The sequence below is a fragment of the Cotesia glomerata genome, linkage group LG3, assembly GCF_020080835.1.
Source record: "Cotesia glomerata isolate CgM1 linkage group LG3, MPM_Cglom_v2.3, whole genome shotgun sequence".
Taxonomy (NCBI): Eukaryota; Metazoa; Arthropoda; class Insecta; order Hymenoptera; family Braconidae; genus Cotesia; species Cotesia glomerata.
The window spans coordinates 10,480,507-10,497,704 of record NC_058160.1 but is presented as its reverse complement, the minus strand read 5'-3'; the positions used below and the strand labels follow the sequence as shown (position 1 = coordinate 10,497,704).

Here is a 17,198-nt window from a genome sequence, read left to right as displayed (position 1 = left end):
TAAGCAAAATTTTTAACTTTTAAAAAATTTTGAGTAAAAAAATTTTCTTAATAAGAAATTTAACTATTCTCAAACAAATGTAATTTAAAATAAATTTTCCGCTTTAAATTTTGACAATAAAATTAATTACAAAGAAAACAAACAACCAGTTCACAAAAACAAATATTTAGAAAAAAAATAATTAAACAAACATTACAAGCGGAACATATTAAATCCCCCGATCGGGATAAATCTGTTGGAGATTATTAAATCTGGGAGGGTTCTTCATCTTGGGATGCTGGATTGGCTGGGATACCGATCCCCCTCGGTCGGCAATTGGCAGATCGGTGAACAGGCGTGGCAAGCCGGTCGGGCCCATTTCTCCCTCCATTCTCGCGTCGCGAGAGGATTGAAAGATTGACGAAGCGGAGCCAGGTAAGAGAGATTCTTGTGCTGAGTGTGTCTCCTCACCTTCGGCCAGACGAACAGGTCGCAACGCTCCAAGTGCGCTAGTCCTCTCCCGTCCATCGACGTGGCCGCACCTCGTCTCCCTCGTGCGCCACGGACGTTACTCAATAATATTTTATTTATTCAATCGTTATTTATTAAAACTAATAGTCATCATTTTAATTGTCATCCATGCTTGCGCTTACGAACTCAGTGATTATAAATAAAAATTAATATTTTATCAAATTGATAGTGGACTTTTAAAGTTTTAGTGCGAGGACCCAGTGTGTTTGTGATTTATCCTAAATTTAACAAACTAGTTAATTAATTATTCAATTACGTTCTTACTGTCTGCTGGATTCCGTCGTGGGAGTTATTTATTTTAAAAGGTACGTACGAGACTTCATTGGTGACTTCAATGCTATCTCTGGTGATTTTAATGCTCCGATTATTTTTTTATCTCTTAATTTTATTTTTGTGAAGCTTCAATAATTTTTTAAAAATAAATTAAATTTGTTGACGATAAAAAAATTGTAACATTAATTAATTGTTTTATATAAAAAAAAAGTTTTTTAAAGCTTGAATAATTTTCTAAAAATTAATTAAACTTGTAATAAATTAAATTTGTTGATTAAAAAAAATTATAATATTAATTAATTGTTTTATACCAAAAATAAAATTTTTAAAGCTCGAATAATTTTTTTAAAAATTAAATTAAATATTTAATAGTTCAAATTTTTAATTAAAAAAAAAATTAATTTAGTTTTTTAATGAATAATAATCAAAATATTAAACAAAAAAAATTATGACAAGTAATTGATTTTTTCTAAAGATAAATTTTTTAAGTTTGAATAATTTTTGTCAGTTATTTAATTTATAAAATACTTGCAATAAATAATGAGCGGTCGCAATAACCCTACTGTAAGCTTAACCATAAAGACAAACTCTTAAAACTCAGCACACGTGCTCCAGCGAAATGAAAACATTAAAGTGGTGTCCCTCAATAAGCTATGTGGTGGTCGGTTTGTGTTGCTAAAATATTTGTTCCCGGCAATTCGAGAGAACAAAGCCCGAAATAAGTCAAGGCAAAGGTAAAAAGGATCCTGGTCCCATCTCTCTCTTTTTCTCTGAAAGGACTCGAGTGTCGGAGCAAACGTTACAATTATTATGCATATATAAACTCACAAAGGCACTCCCATGTCAAAATATATTTATTGCACTCGTTTCTTTTCTTGCTCCGTCCTTACTCAGATTATTACCCTCATTATTACCATTGCACTTCTTTTATTAACCTTTTTTGTCTACAAGCGTTTCAAAGGGCTGCGGTGTGTCACTTTATTGTCGGCCGGGTGCTGGACTACCTCAGTCCTTTGCGTCTACTCGTACTACTTCCTCAAATTCGACCCTCAATCTCAACTATTTTTATTTAAACAAATAATTAGATCACTTGAAAAATGAAAAATAAAAATAAAAATTGCTTGCACATAAATGTTAACATAATAGTCTTGTATTCTCAGGAATTGAAGCGAATAAATGCATAAATAATTAACAAGGCTACTAAGTATGAGCGTGAGAACTGCAATATTTTAAAATTACAATAATAATGACGTCTTGCCGATGATGGTAATGAAAATAAATAATTATTTATTTAAAATTGAATAAATAAAAATACAACTGTGTTATTATAATTGATTTTAATCTTGTAACTATTTCCGTGAACCATAAGGTCTCTTAATAATAAAACAAATTATTAAAATAAGAAAATAACAGAGATAATGAGTCACAGTTGAATTGTATCGAGTATCGAGCGACCCGGTAAAGATCTTTAGCTTTAATACAGAAGGTAGGAAGGAATTACAACAGCTGGCGATCGTGTAAGTTTTTTAAGGCAAGACGAATTGCTAAGACGTAATGCCACGCTACTCTTGTAATATTCTGAGAACTATGAAAGTAGATATAGGTATGTACATATGTAAAAAAAAAAAAAATAAAATAAATACAGCGCAAGGATCTGCTCGAAAAGGATTTGGCTCTTTCATCTGCAGATATATAAACTCTCAAGCTCAAGTGTCGTATCCTAGAATTGAAATGTGGCTTTGAGCGACTATATAGGCTCGTGTTAAAAATTGAATCGGTCACGGCCCGAGAAGTTGAACAATGTAGGTTTTTAAAATCCTCTCGGCCACTTCTCCCTGTATAATTTTTTATTTAGTTTTATTAGATCGGCGTGGAAGACTAGGCAGTATTGGGTCCCCACTCCTGAGAAAGGGGATAATAACCAGACAGCAGACTAAACTGTCGCGATAAACGATCCTCGAGAAGAAAGTTATTAATTGTCTACGGCTCCTGGTTCCTCTTTTACATTGTTGCTCGATCGCGAAAATATTAACCGAAAGATATTCGTCCCCTGGTGGATGAATTTCTGTGGATGTCTTTCCAGGAGAATCATTTTTCAAACATCACCCTCTTGCTTCTCGCCTCCCCTCGCTGGCTCTGTTTAGATCAATTCTAGCTCGAATAAGCTCTTTTAAATCCACTCCTACCTTTTTTATTTTATTTTATTATTCTCGCTCTTCTTTTAAGCATTAATTTTATTTTTTTGCCATCTCACTTGACAATGTCGATCCATCCATCAGAATGATCGTTAAAAATCGAGAAAGATACACAAACATTATTTATTTTTATTTTTCCGTCTACTGAAATATTTTTGTTATTTTTTATAAATTTAATAAATTTAATTAAATAAAAAAAAATAAAAAATATTCTTTGTACAACAATTAGTCATCGTTCCGAACAATAGCTTACAAAAAAAAAAAATTGCAAGTAGTCTCTTTTCGGTTTTGAAAGCAATAACAGGACAAGCGCAAAATCGCATCAGGTATAGAGAAAGTTAGTTTATGAGAGTGAAAAGTGACAAGAGTCAAAAAGGTTGAGATATCAGCCCTAACTTCCGATTCAACTTAACTTTGGGTGAATGGGGACTCGCTCCTAACAGAATATAAAGTATAACAATAATAAAGGTCATGAAAGGGATTAACTTTGTGCTCGAATTTAATGGTGCGTAAACTGGGGTACCACGACTCACCCCTCGTCCGATCCTCTTCTTTATACATCGTACATACATACATAAATATATATCTTACTCTTGAGTTTACTTAAAAAGTCAACTAGGTCTGACGGGAGCTAACCCGAGCAGACAATAAACCAAATACCAGTCCGTGTTATTTTTCTTGTAGACGTTTGAATATACTCACCCCAAAAATAAGGGAAATAAATGTACATGTTACATATAATACATATAATATATCTTCGGAAGTATTTTGCCGACTGAGGCACGCGTTGCTCCGCAGACTTCATTAACCAGCAAATATTTACCCAGAAAAATACAACTAGGGCACTGGGTCATTTTTCAACCCTCTAAATTATTTAAACTCCAAATTTTTCGATAAGAAATAAAATAAAATGCAAATGTTGAATGTAAGCTAATTGGAGCCAAGTCGAAATTGCCGAAAAGAAGACCGTAAAAAAATTCCGAGGATAAATGAGCTCGGAATGAAATATTTAATGGTCTTACCGGTATCAAGAGGGATGTTTTTGCCGGAGGTATATATACATATAAACATACAAAGAGGAGACTGAGCCGGGTATTTTAACGAGAACTCACTGGGTAATTAGAACTCTCTGCGGACGAAGCGTTGACTCCTGGATAATTGCGTTAAAACGGAGACTACGCTTTGTCCGCTCGTTATTGTCCTTGCTCTTCGTTAACGATCGCCCGGCTGTTTGTTAGTAGCTTTTTTACCGAGGCACCTTTTAGTCGCCCTTTACCCTCACTCTTGGCTGTATGTACTATACCCTCTAAGCGATAGAGGGACACCGAGTTTAAAACCAATCATCATATCTCAACGCACAATCTCGGACTCCTACGGGCATTTACTTGCTTCCTGCTTCGCAAAGTTTCATTTTGCCTCGAGTTAAATTTTTGCTTTTTTGGTAAATTATTATTCTGGATTTTGAGAACTCTCTTTGGAAGAATTATAATTTTTTTTTAATAAAATATCTAAACACGTTATCGCCCGGGGGAAATTTGATGGTTAAATTGAGATATAGGCTCCTAAACGTGGCTTGAAAATTAATAAATATAAATACGTTTTTTAAATAAATAAATAAATTATTTGGACCGTTAAATTTTAATAATTTAAATAATTTGTTTAATAATTCATTTAAATTAAATTTGTTTAGTAATTTTTTTAAAGTTGTTCAATAATTTTTTAAAATAATTTAATTTAAAATAAAAAATTTTCAAGGGTTGTTGAGGTTTAAATTTATTGTTTTAATTGTTTTTCAATGTTCTCACCGTTAAAATTCCAACTCAGTGACCGTTTTAATTTATATCGAAGCAAAAAGGCCTAGATAAAGCAAACATGAAGAAAAAATACCGAACAGGGGACTGTAATAAAATAGTGAGAAAAGTTGAAAAAAAAAAAAAAAAGACAGCAGTTGTAAAAAAGGCCGCGGGCTTGTTATCAGATCCTGGCCTAATTTTATTCCCGTTTAGTTTTTAAATTTAAGAAAAAGTATTTGTATGAGCATGTAGTACATATCCGAGTTATTTGGATTTGTGTATTTATATTCATTTAGAGGGTGGAAGAAGTAGAGAAGAACTAACGAATCGAGGGAACTCCGTCCGGCAGATGGCACCGGCCGGGCAGATAGTGTTGATTTATGGACACAGAACGAGTTTCCGTTGGCTCTAACGAAGCTTCCTAATGTATGGTTCCTCTAAAATAAAGTCTAATATAATCCATATCTCTGAGCGAATACCGAGACAAAAATGAGAAGCATAAAGAGCGAGCCAAAAACCATAAACACCGAATAATGCTTACTAACCGTCGATAAAGGAAAAATTTAACCGGTCAACTTTATTTTTTTACACTCAAATCGGATATGTGTTTAATTTTGGAGCAAACCGGTTATCTCCCCCGCATTTTTATAGAACTGCTTTTTTGTACCCCGACTTTTGTTGCCTTTTGATTGTTTCTCTCAGAGGGAATTTACTTTTTATAAAACGTTTTTTTTACGGTTGACCTTGAGATTTTTTTTTATTTTAAGAGCTACTGTTTAATAATCTCATGAATAATTTTGTTTTTTTTTACAGATGAATCAACAGTGCAAAGTTTGCGGCGAGCCGGCAGCAGGCTTTCATTTTGGAGCTTTTACGTGCGAGGGTTGTAAGGTAAAAACTATTTTTTTTTTACACTTCAATTAATAAAAATAAATTGATGATTTAATTAAACTCATCTGTTAATTATAAATAAAAGGTGTAAATTAATTTGTCGATTTAAAAAAAGGTTAATAAGCCGATACTAATCAACACGTTCGAATAAAAGAGCATAAGGTGCGAAAAGCGTGGAAAAAACTAGCGCCCGTTTCGAATCCGTAAGTGGTCGCGGGGAATCCAGCGCACCGAATTGATTATCTCTTCTCTCTTCTCATCTTTCTTGAGATTCAAATTCTACATATTCTCACAGTATACTTTTATACACTGATAATAATAATAAATAATAATAAATAAAAAAAAATAGAATAAAAATCATAAAAGTCTCCTTTAAAATGAAAGTCTGATGACTCTGAATAATATTTTATAACAAACAATAATTATCGACAGTACAATCTACAGCTGGATGGTAGTTACCAGTTACTAGTTGACGTCCTGGTGGATATTTAAAATAATTTATAAAATGATCCTCAGCGTTTATAGATACAGATACAAAAGATATATGCAATATAAATTTATATTTGAGTTAGAGCTAGTGAAAAAATAAAAAAACTATTCTCACTCCCTGGTGTATGTGCTCGTATAAGTATAAAATATACACTTTGTTATTTGTTATGTTACGGTATACACTTTCACGAATCCTTTCACCTTGCAGGCTGATGTCGACTGTAACTAAATAACCGCCGGTACGGGAAGTGGTTCATATCTCTGCCTAGTACATGAGCACGCTCTTCTATTAAATCGAGCTCTGCCCATCATATAACCCAAAAGCTCTCTTGGATTATAATAGCAACAAAAGGTCTCTCTCATCAGAGGACTCTGCAGTACCGACTAAAAAAATTTCCAAGGCTCAGATTGTCGCAATCATAAATCCGGGAATAATTGCCGAGATGCGCTTCTGGTGGAAAACGCAGAATAATTAAAAGCTCGTTAAACAACGGCTGTCTAACGAACCGAATTAACAATTTCTAAATAACTTGAGTCTTTTAAATTCCTACTATTAAAGTATTTAAATGTCTTCTCGGGTTATTATTAGTCTTTTTATTATTTGTTTTTATTTATATATTTATATATACCCCTGACAGATTTATATTTCGCGAGAAAGTATATTAAAATATTTTTATTGCTCTGTAATATGGGTAATTTTCTTTCTTTTACTCATTCATCTTTACAGCCTTTTTATTTTTTTATAATATTAAACTGGAATTTTCTTAATAATATTTTAGCAATTAGAAAATATTTTCCAGTCATTTAAAACAATTTTTTTTTTTCAATGCCGTATAATTTTAAAAATATTTGAACAAATTGTTGAGTAAAAAATTCCTGATATATTTTAACCTCTTGATCCCCCGAAAAAGAATAACCGAGCGTATTATCCCACGAAAATTAACTGAAGAGTAAAACGAAAAAATTTGAGAATAAGACAGAACACGAAAGCAGAACGAGGAAGGTTTAAAAAAAAATTAAACGCATGAATATTAACGGTGATTTTTCTCACAGACCATCTTCCTCAATCCATATATGTATCGTCCATCAGAAACTCTGCAGCAGCAGGTTGTATATTATTTATACATACATTCTCGGGATAATAAAAACGGTCTTCTTAAATTTGTTTCTCGTTAAGGGTCATCAGCTTTCCGGCAATTCAGGTCGCGGCTTTGTTCGATGTAAATGAGTCGTTCATTGTCGCCTCAACAATGTACCAAATACAACAAACAATGAATAAACAATGACAGTAAACAGAATAGAAGTAATATTTATGCAAGATGGAAATCCCAAACATATACGACCACCGAAAATATGACTCACTCGGTTATTATTTTAAAACCTAGCTGTTTTAGTTAAACAAGTGTCGAATTTGTTCTCCGGAGGTCGATGCTTCATATCATTCTTCTTCTGTATTGTCCTTGTTGCTTCTAGATCATCGGGGACAAAGAGATGCTCTGTGAGGGGGAGTGTGACGAAGAATCCCGTTTTGGTTTTGTGAAAAGTCACTTTGCATTATTTATATCTGTATAGATATAGAAGAAAAAAAAGAAGTTAACTTCCGGTAATCACTAAAGACACTTAGCGAACTACATTAAACATAAAACATAAGACATTAACCGTAATTTAATTTCCGGATGTGGATAATGTTGATGGTAATAATCAGGATGATAAATAGCGATAATAATGAAGACGATAAAGCTAGATTAAACCCAATCATAACCACCGATTACCCGAGCATCATAAAGCTTAAGACTTTAGATGTATAAATAATATTAATTGTCCGAGTAAATATTGCGCACGTGCTCAAACCGACTCTACAATAAGTATGTGTATAAGCTAGTAAGATAAAGATAAAGATAAAAATAAAGAGAAAAATAGTTGATGGGAGCACACGGTGATTATACGGTTAATTACCTGCAATTCGGATTCCAGCAGGTGCTTACGCTCAACTAGCGATTCACTTGCGAACTAAACTCTTGGGTACTCGGAATAACTATCTGCTGAAATAAGTTTCTGTTCTAACTAAACCACATACTTGTTTCAGCTATTAAATTTTCATCCTGCTATCGGGTATCTGCTATGGATTGAATTAAATGGATCATGTTTGTTGATATGGAGAAAAATAATTATCCAGCCGGGACTGGGTAATAGCAATTATGTTTTTTTATTTTTATTTTTATTGGTTTTATTAACCAAATAAATTAAAGCTTTTTACTCCGAATGCCTGAATCTGAAATCGTTAAATTCGCGAGGATAAAATAAAACTGGTGTAGTAAGACCACAACACAATCGCATCCATAAGCCAACGATTTATGGCTCGGTATTTCTCGGGCTTACTCACTCATGTGTGTGACATATGAGCATGTGTATGTATAACATTCACAAGCTATATTATGTAGTAGAGTATCAGTATTACACAGGTATCAGCATGACTTATAAGCACAAAGCTGAGGATATTTGTGTTTAGTCTTGTGTGTTTTGAGCGAGTCCATAATACAAGAGCCCACCTACGGATTAACCCGGGACCCCCGTATGTGGGCCAAGCCACTCTTGTCCCGTTTGTGTGTGTGTGTGTGTGTGTGTGTGTGTGTGTGTGTGTGTGTGTGTGTGTGTGTGTGTGTGTGTGTGTGTGTGTGTGTTTATTTGCATTAGTGTCAGTGTCTACAGGGAGGATACACCAATACGGATTTAATGTAGACGGGACATACGACATACGACGCAGTATCCTCCACCTTTACGACTACTCTTTACGAGGGAATAAATTTAGTCCCACCGAAATGATCGGTATCAGAGTATCCTCTGGCGCCGTGAACAGCTCGCAACCCACAAAATAACAACAAATAAAAAACCGTGTTAATAAATTCGGTTGTAAAATTTAAGATCGTCATGTATGCACACTAAAACTTTTGTCATAGCCGTAACTTGCTTTTTTTTAACCAAACACCAGGTGGTAATAATAATCCTTACTTAGCTTTTTATTTTCTTGCTAAATTCCGAGGTTTTATCACTCCTTTAATACCAATTACAATTAATCCACTATTTAAAATTTTTTTTACAACTTCCTATTTACTGAATTAATTATTACTAACTATAAATAAATAAAATTTTCCTTTATTAAATAATGACTTTTGGTAAATTGCACTGTACTTTTTTAAGTATTGACGTTTTTAAAGATATAAGCTCATCCCGATGATACACTCATCAAGAGCTTTCATTTGAGTACCCACATGCATTTTTGATATATTTTTCATATATACATATATAATATATGTAAATACATGAAAAAATTGATGTGGGTACTCAAATGAAAGGTCTTGATGATTGTAACATCAGGATGAGCTTATATCTTTAAAAATGTCCATAGTTCACAAGATACAAGATCATTTCTTACTTAAGTACCTAGAGATAGAGCATTCTCGAATGCAGCCTAAATATTTATCATCATAAATCGACTATTAGTAAGAATGATATGAAACCATGAAAAGGTACAACTCCAGGTCAAGACTTTTCCAACGATACCAAATTTAACCATAAAAACCCATTTTATCATATAAATACACTGGCCAAAAAATTTTGCTTATTCTCTTAATAATATAAATTATTGTTGTTAGATATTAATTTAATTACTGGGTAATAATAAAAAAGAAAATCGATTTCTCAATGATTAAAATGCATCAGATCGAGTCCAGCAATAAAAAAAAGTCGCCCTTGAACCACTTAAGTATCCCGGGACCGAAAAATATTAGTATTCACGAAGGAAAAGCATATCATTTGTATATAATCAAATCACTTGGTATCGTAAGTACTATTGTACATTTAATTCAATAAGATAATTGTGTAACCTAGCACGCAATCGAAATAATCGCGAATCGAGATCACGTTACGCATTCATCAAGTCCATCTTCTGTTTCTGCAATCCGAATATGTTGTAGCTGGTTGTTAATATAAAAAGTAAAACTTATTCCCATTGCATATTACACATTAAAGATTACACATTACACACTAGACATTTGACATAGAAACTTGTGAATCTGTTTCTGTGGCAAAGTAAACTCTTAAGAATTGCAATAGGGTGAAAAAAAGGCTAAATAAATAGAGAACTAATCGCCCGTTGTATCGTACTAGAAAAATAGTTTTTATATTGCCAGTAGGCAGAGTACGCACATAATTGACCGTAGATTCTTGCCATTGCCGGCGTGACTTTATCTTTGAGTGGATCTATCGCACACGCGGCGAGTCAAATGTATCTATATAAATGGATATATAAGTATGAGTGTAAAGAGCAGAGCTCGGAAACAAACTGGCAAGTGTTTTATTTAAGCTCTCGCTCGTAAGAATAATCCATCTCTTATTGTCAATCTTTTATGTATTGCACCAACCAGTAAACTATTAAATGATTTGCATAAGAAATTTGCATGTGTGGTGCGTTTACGCATCCGTAAATCCGATCGGGACTCGAGAATCCATTTATACGTCCATTCATACACTTATCTAAATATTTATTATAACGTTAATTTAAATAAATCGAGTCTTCTTCTTTAGCTTTAGCTTTAGCTTCTGGTCTACTCTCAGATTTAAAATCTAATGGATAGGATAGGACGATCTCGAGAAACTGATGCGAGCAAATCGTTCCAGACAAATTCTCTCCTACCGTATCGGTAGCCAAGGATACACGCCACCGGCAAAATAAAAAATAAAAGTGGTAAAAAATAGTGACTTACGATCCTGCTGGAGTGTCTTGCCATAAAACGACTTGGACGGAAACTCTCTTTACTTTTCAGTATGCTCTATCTCGACTCGCCAGTCCGGCAGCTTAACTTGAGAGTTTAGATCGCTGAGTTGTGATCTCTCAAGTCCACGGAAAACGATTTATATATATGACCATTCAACACATATATATATATATATATATATATATATATATATATATATATATATATATATATATATATATATATATATATATATATATATATATATATATATATATATACTCAATACTCAATCCCTTTCACAAACTCACTCGATTTTAGTTTTTTCTAAAGTCAATTATATTTTATAAATTACTATTTTATTGATTTGCATAAAAAATAATTTTTTCTTTTTAAAAAACCCCAGGTGTTACCTCACTTCGAGTTCCCCGAATAAAACAAACAAAAACAAGTGACGCAATTTTCCGGAAAAAAAAAATTTAAGAGATTAGTCACGGTCCAGAGCATGAGCAAGAAAGTTAATAGTTGTATTAGTTGGAAATTGAGTTAAAAAAAAATTAGTGAAGGAAATGATCTTGATTCGACATTATTATGTACATTTTAGATTATATATTTGTCAGAGTCACGGTGATTCACACTAATGAGACGCTTAGCGTTAATTAATTATCTCAAAACGTTAAAAGTTCCCGGCGGAATTAAAGCCGGTATAAAATATGTAATATATGGGTCATTTTTTAGCCGAGTCATGTTCCGAGGAATGCGATCCTACGAGGAAGGAAACGATCTCGATTTCGTAGAAGGAGATCAACCGGCGTCCAGTATTGGTGACTCATCGCCAGCATCATCATCGTCGTCTTAAAGATCATGATTAATTGAGTGAAAAGTTTTATTTATCGAATCGATCAATGACAACCCGTCAAACTCGATCGATAAATAATAACATTGTTGATTTTATTTTCTTCTTAAATGAATTAGCATAGCAGGTGACTCCGGAAGAGCGTGTCCTGGCAGGTGGGTGTGGGAACTTGTACTCTTATTCGGTCTCTGGTTGAGTTGAGGTCAGCCGAGGCGACACACGAGCAGGATGAGACGCAATTCAGATGCGGTACAGACCACACTGATGCTGAATATGAGTATGAGTGCATAGCACGAGCTACAGACTGCTCGAGCGTAGCCAGCAACTGCATGGCACGGCTCTCGGCAAACGTCTGGACAGTACAGAGTGCAGGCCATTTCACATTCCCACGTCCTTAATATAGATTGTTGATACGCGGAGTAGTGTAGAATATAATATAACACAGTAAGAGTGCACTCACACGGACACTCAACCTCGGAATTCGACTCGGGACAGTCATGACTGCTTAGAGTCAGCCTATTCCAACAAAAGTTGTTATTATATGTTATTATTTAAGTGATGAGTCTAGTCGGTCAATAACGTAAATGATCCTTTGCGAATTTTAGTGCCTGGAAAATAATTTTGTCCGGGAAAATCTATATTATTAAGAGAATAAGCAAAATATTTGGCCAGTGTATTTATATGATAAAATGGGTTTCTATGGTTAAATTTGGTATCGTTGGAAAAGTCTTGACCTGGAATTGTGCCTTTACATGGTTTCATATCATTCTCACTGATAGTCGATTAATGATGATAAGAATTTAGACTGCATTCGAAAATGCTCTATCTCTAGATACAAAATTAAGAAATGACCTTTGTATCTTGTGAACTATTGACATTTTTAAAGATATAAGCTCACCCCAACGTTACACTCATCGAGACTTTTCATTTGAGTAACCACATCAATTTTTCATATATTTATAAATATGTATTTATGAAAAATATATCAAAATGCATGTGAGTACTCAAATGAAAGCTCTTGATGAGTGTAACATCGGGATGAGCTTATATCTTTAAAAACGTCAATATTTAAAAAAGTACAGTGCAATTTAACAAAAGTCATTATTCAATAAAGCAAAATTTTATCTATTTATAGTTTACAAGTCATGGCAGTCACATAGTGACTGCAAGGTTGCTAGTTTTGAATTAAACGTTTAAATAATTTGAAACAGTTATTCCATTGAATAAGTAGGAAAGGATTGAGAAAGGAATGTGGAGAGGATCATCTTAATGTGAGTTTATAGAATATGCGAGAAAAAACTATTAGATAGCTCGGACTGGGATTCGAACCCAGAACCTTCCGAAGACATGTCGGCTACTCTACCATTTGAGCTATCCGGTCTATACTAAATTTCCTTTCGCTTATTCTATATACATTAAGCCACATCGTCCATCTTACGGCAAGCATTTTTACAAATATAAATAATTCTGTGAAGCGAGAAAGAATAGGAGTTACGGTAATTATTACGTGAAGCGTTTCACAAGACCATTGTCTTGAATAGAGCGCGTCTTTCCGGATTCCAGAATAAATAAATCCATTTTTATCTGGATGGGATTAAATAAAATACATTTGTATCTGTTATTTGCTTGAGCGGTTTTTGCCGAGCACGTTTGTGGCAACGAATCGGTCCGGGATTCCGGGCGTGCCAGCTGATTTTAGATAATCCTCGGTTGTATATTGTAAAGTGAGGTTGTCCGCGTGCGACGGATTTGTCGCACGCGACCCCTAAATGGCGTGTAGTGGAGCTCGCCGTTTAGAGAACCCGCAACAACGTGTTCTGCCACTGGACACTCCGGCAAATAAGACAAAAACTAGTGAAATCCCCTAAGAGATTGATCTAGCTGCTACCTCGAGTAACTTTGCTTACCATATATCATTTACCTCTTAGCAGGTAGCTCTGATGGTTAAGTACAACTCCAACTATTAGGTATTACATAAAAGTACGCGCGAATCCCGTTGTAAGCGATTACTGCCATCGAATAAAACAAATCCGGATTAAATAGAGGTATTTACCTCTGTTTTATTTTAATCGATTTATCACTTACTTTTAAATAATTCTTACCGCATTCGCGACCAATTCCCATACAAGTACATCGACAAATTGGATTAAAATTTTTCTACAACTATGTACTGTCTCTAAACTTAAGGCGGCAATCGACGGCTTTCTACAAAGACTGACATAATTGTATCTCCGGTCTATGATAATAAATTAGTTCTCGATACTTTTTGTAAGAGCAGAGAATTCAGTTTATATTATATTATATGCATTAAGATCCTTCGGTTATTCTCTGGCGTGGCCTATCCGGGGTATTCTCGTATATCGTACATCGTATATCCCCTTTGACTGGGTTTTATCGTCGGCCGACAAGCGTTTAACGTTTTACGATCGACCACGCCGCACAATATACAATATACAATATACAATATACGGGCTGCAGAGCAAAACCCCAAAGCATCGAGCTCTCTTGTGATTCTGCTCTCCTACTCGCTGATGTCTGATGTCTGAAGCGCATCACGCTAATTCTCGTGACGCGCGTAACATTTTAGCTTGACGTTTAATCCAGAGATACACTCGTATAATAAACCGCAGCGCTAAATCAAAAACTAACAGCTTACAATTAATCATTTTCACTTTTTTTTTTTTATTGACATCTTAATTAGTCAACTGAATTTGAAAATTTTTTAATTTCACGTATCTTTGTCTTAGACATTTTTAAAAAAAATTATTGATAATTAATTCTAAAACAGTAAAATTATTTTAAAAAATGGTAAATATTTACAAGTGGGGTCAACTATTTTAATTTTTATATTTTTGAACGAAATTTCTATTTGATTTTATTGATATATTTATTTTTTTGAAAAATACATAAAAAATGAACAATTTAAAAAAAAATGATTATCACAATTTTAACAAATTTTCAAAAAAATTTATAAATTTTTTAAAAAATTGTGATATTAAACTTTTTGTTTTAATTGTTAATTTTTTCATGTACTTTTTAAAAAAATATTTATAAAAAATATCAAAAAAAGATAAAATTGAAATTTTATCCAAAAACAAGAGCTAAAATTTTTTCCATCTTTTGAAGGCAAAAAAGCTATCGAAATCTTTATTTTTTTTCTTTCACGGCATTTTTATCATAAATGCGCCATAAAAACAAGCAGAATCAAAAAAAATTTGAAAATGTTAATTTTTCACCTAGGGGACGGACGGGCAAGACGGAGAGGGCGGGTAAAATGAATAATCGTTTTAAATCGCTGGTCGGTCGATAGAAACATTTTAGACAGCAATCTATCAATCTATTATGTAACTACACTTACCGTTATCGATAAAGCATTGGTTTTGCATACTTGTGGGAATTTTTTTTTATAAATATTGAAATTTAGGAAAAAAAATAAAATTTTAAATCGTAAGTATACAGTACTTAGTTTAATGTTGTTAAGGACGATGCAGATTTGATTTTTTTTCTTCATATTCAGGACGCGGTTGATATTTTTGCGACGATTGTTTTGATTGAAATGTATTTTCCAATCAGTATTCGTTTTACGCGACCTGAGTATTCATTTTGCCCGCCCTGGTAGGGCAAAACGGATAATGTTGACTTTTTTTTTTTTTTTTAATTTCGAAGAAGAATTTCTTTGTTATTATTTTTATTTTACTTTAATTATAAACTTCAATTACCCAAAAAATTATTAGCCAAAGTTAAGAATGGATATGATTGTAATATATATTTGTTATTTCATTTTCAAATTAACATATCCGTTTTGCCCGTCCTTCCCCTAATAGTTGTGGCCCAAAATGGGGTTGACCCCACTTGTAAATAATTACCGAAAAATTTCTGAATCTATATATTTTGATTATATCAAAAAATCATTGAGCTGGAAATTTTTCTAGAGCAAAAGAAATTATTTAAAAGAATAATCTAAATTTTAACTAAAAATACTAATAATAAAATTAATTTTTGTTATAGTCTTTCTTCGGACGAACATACAACAACCTAAGCAGCATCTCCGAGTGCAAGAACGGCGGAGTGTGTGTAATAAACAAAAAAAACCGAACTGCCTGCAAAGCCTGTCGTTTAAGAAAATGCTTGTTGGTAGGAATGTCAAAATCGGGATCAAGATACGGCAGGCGTTCCAACTGGTTCAAGATCCACTGTCTTTTACAAGAGCAGACGCACAACCACGCATCAGCGTCCCCCTTCCCCGGTGGCTACATGTCAAGTTTTATGCCGTCGCAGAATCCAGTTGACGGAAGCCTGAAAGAGAAGGAAATCGCCTCGGCCAGCGAAGAGAACCTCAACATGCACAGGCACCTGATCCAGTTGGCGATGATCAACAAGGAGTTCGACAGGACCAAGTCCCCGCACCCAGACGACATTGCGCTCCAGCAGAGACTGAGAATGCTCGCCTGGCAACGGGACCAGGAGCGACTGACCCACCAGCAGCAGCACCAGGGCCCAGGGACTCCCCCCCGCGAAACCTCGCCGCCCTCCGGCTACAACTACAAAACTTCCGCGGTGGCTCCCTGCTTGGTGTACCCCAAGGACACGAGTCCTCCGGGAGTCTTCCGGCCCTTCTCCTTCAAGAGAGCAGCGGACACCCCCAGCGACAGTGGCGCCTCCTCGATAGACGGCGAGTCCTGCAGCGAGTCCGACTACTACAAAAATCCCTCTCCGGTCAAGTCCATTCCGACTGTCGCTGCCTTCCCTCGACACCCGCTGCAACTAGTCTACTCGAGCGGGAGCTTCGTTACGACTCCCGTCGCCTCTCAACCTTCTCCTCGCGGCGGTGACCTCAACCTCGTCAGCCCAAGTCCTGGCGGCGTCGCCGTAGAACAGGACCAGCCGATTGATCTTAGTGTTAAGTGCTCCAGGAGCTCGCCCCGGCCTGTGGAGTCCCCATTTGAACACCTCCAGGTGGACGACCATCCCGAGACCAGCCATAACGCCGGGGAGGAAACCGCGACGAAGGGAAAACCCTTGGACTTGACGCTTGCTGTTAAGAGGCCAGAACTTCCTCTTTCGTTGTAAATTCATTGTTGAGGGTTGTAATTGTTTTTATTATTTTTAAACAATGGTTTTACGAGTGAGGCTGGACCCTACATGCAGGTCGTGGCTCATAAATAACTGTGTTCAATCTGTAAATATATATACATACATTTATATATATATATATATATATATATATATATATATATATATATATATATATATATATATATATATATATATATATACATATATTTTTATGCAGACAATTAATTTATTGTAATAGTTAGCAGATTTTTATTATTACTATTTTAATAACTATTATTATTATTGTCATTATTATTCCTATTATTATTATTTTATTATTTTAATGGATATGGATTTTTTTTTCATTTATGTGAGAAGTCCG

General features: G+C 34.5%; 1 protein-coding gene across 1 annotated transcript; it reads left to right on the top strand.

Moving 5' to 3' along the window:
• Positions 1 to 421: 421 nt before the first annotated feature.
• Positions 422 to 16,983, top strand: LOC123262302 (protein embryonic gonad-like). The gene is made up of 3 exons (XM_044724484.1): positions 422 to 815; positions 5,585 to 5,662; positions 15,770 to 16,983. The coding sequence occupies exons 2-3, from the start codon at positions 5,585 to 5,587 to the stop codon at positions 16,829 to 16,831; spliced, it is 1,140 nt and encodes a 379-aa protein (XP_044580419.1). The 5' UTR covers positions 422 to 815; the 3' UTR covers positions 16,832 to 16,983.
• Positions 16,984 to 17,198: the final 215 nt, after the last annotated feature.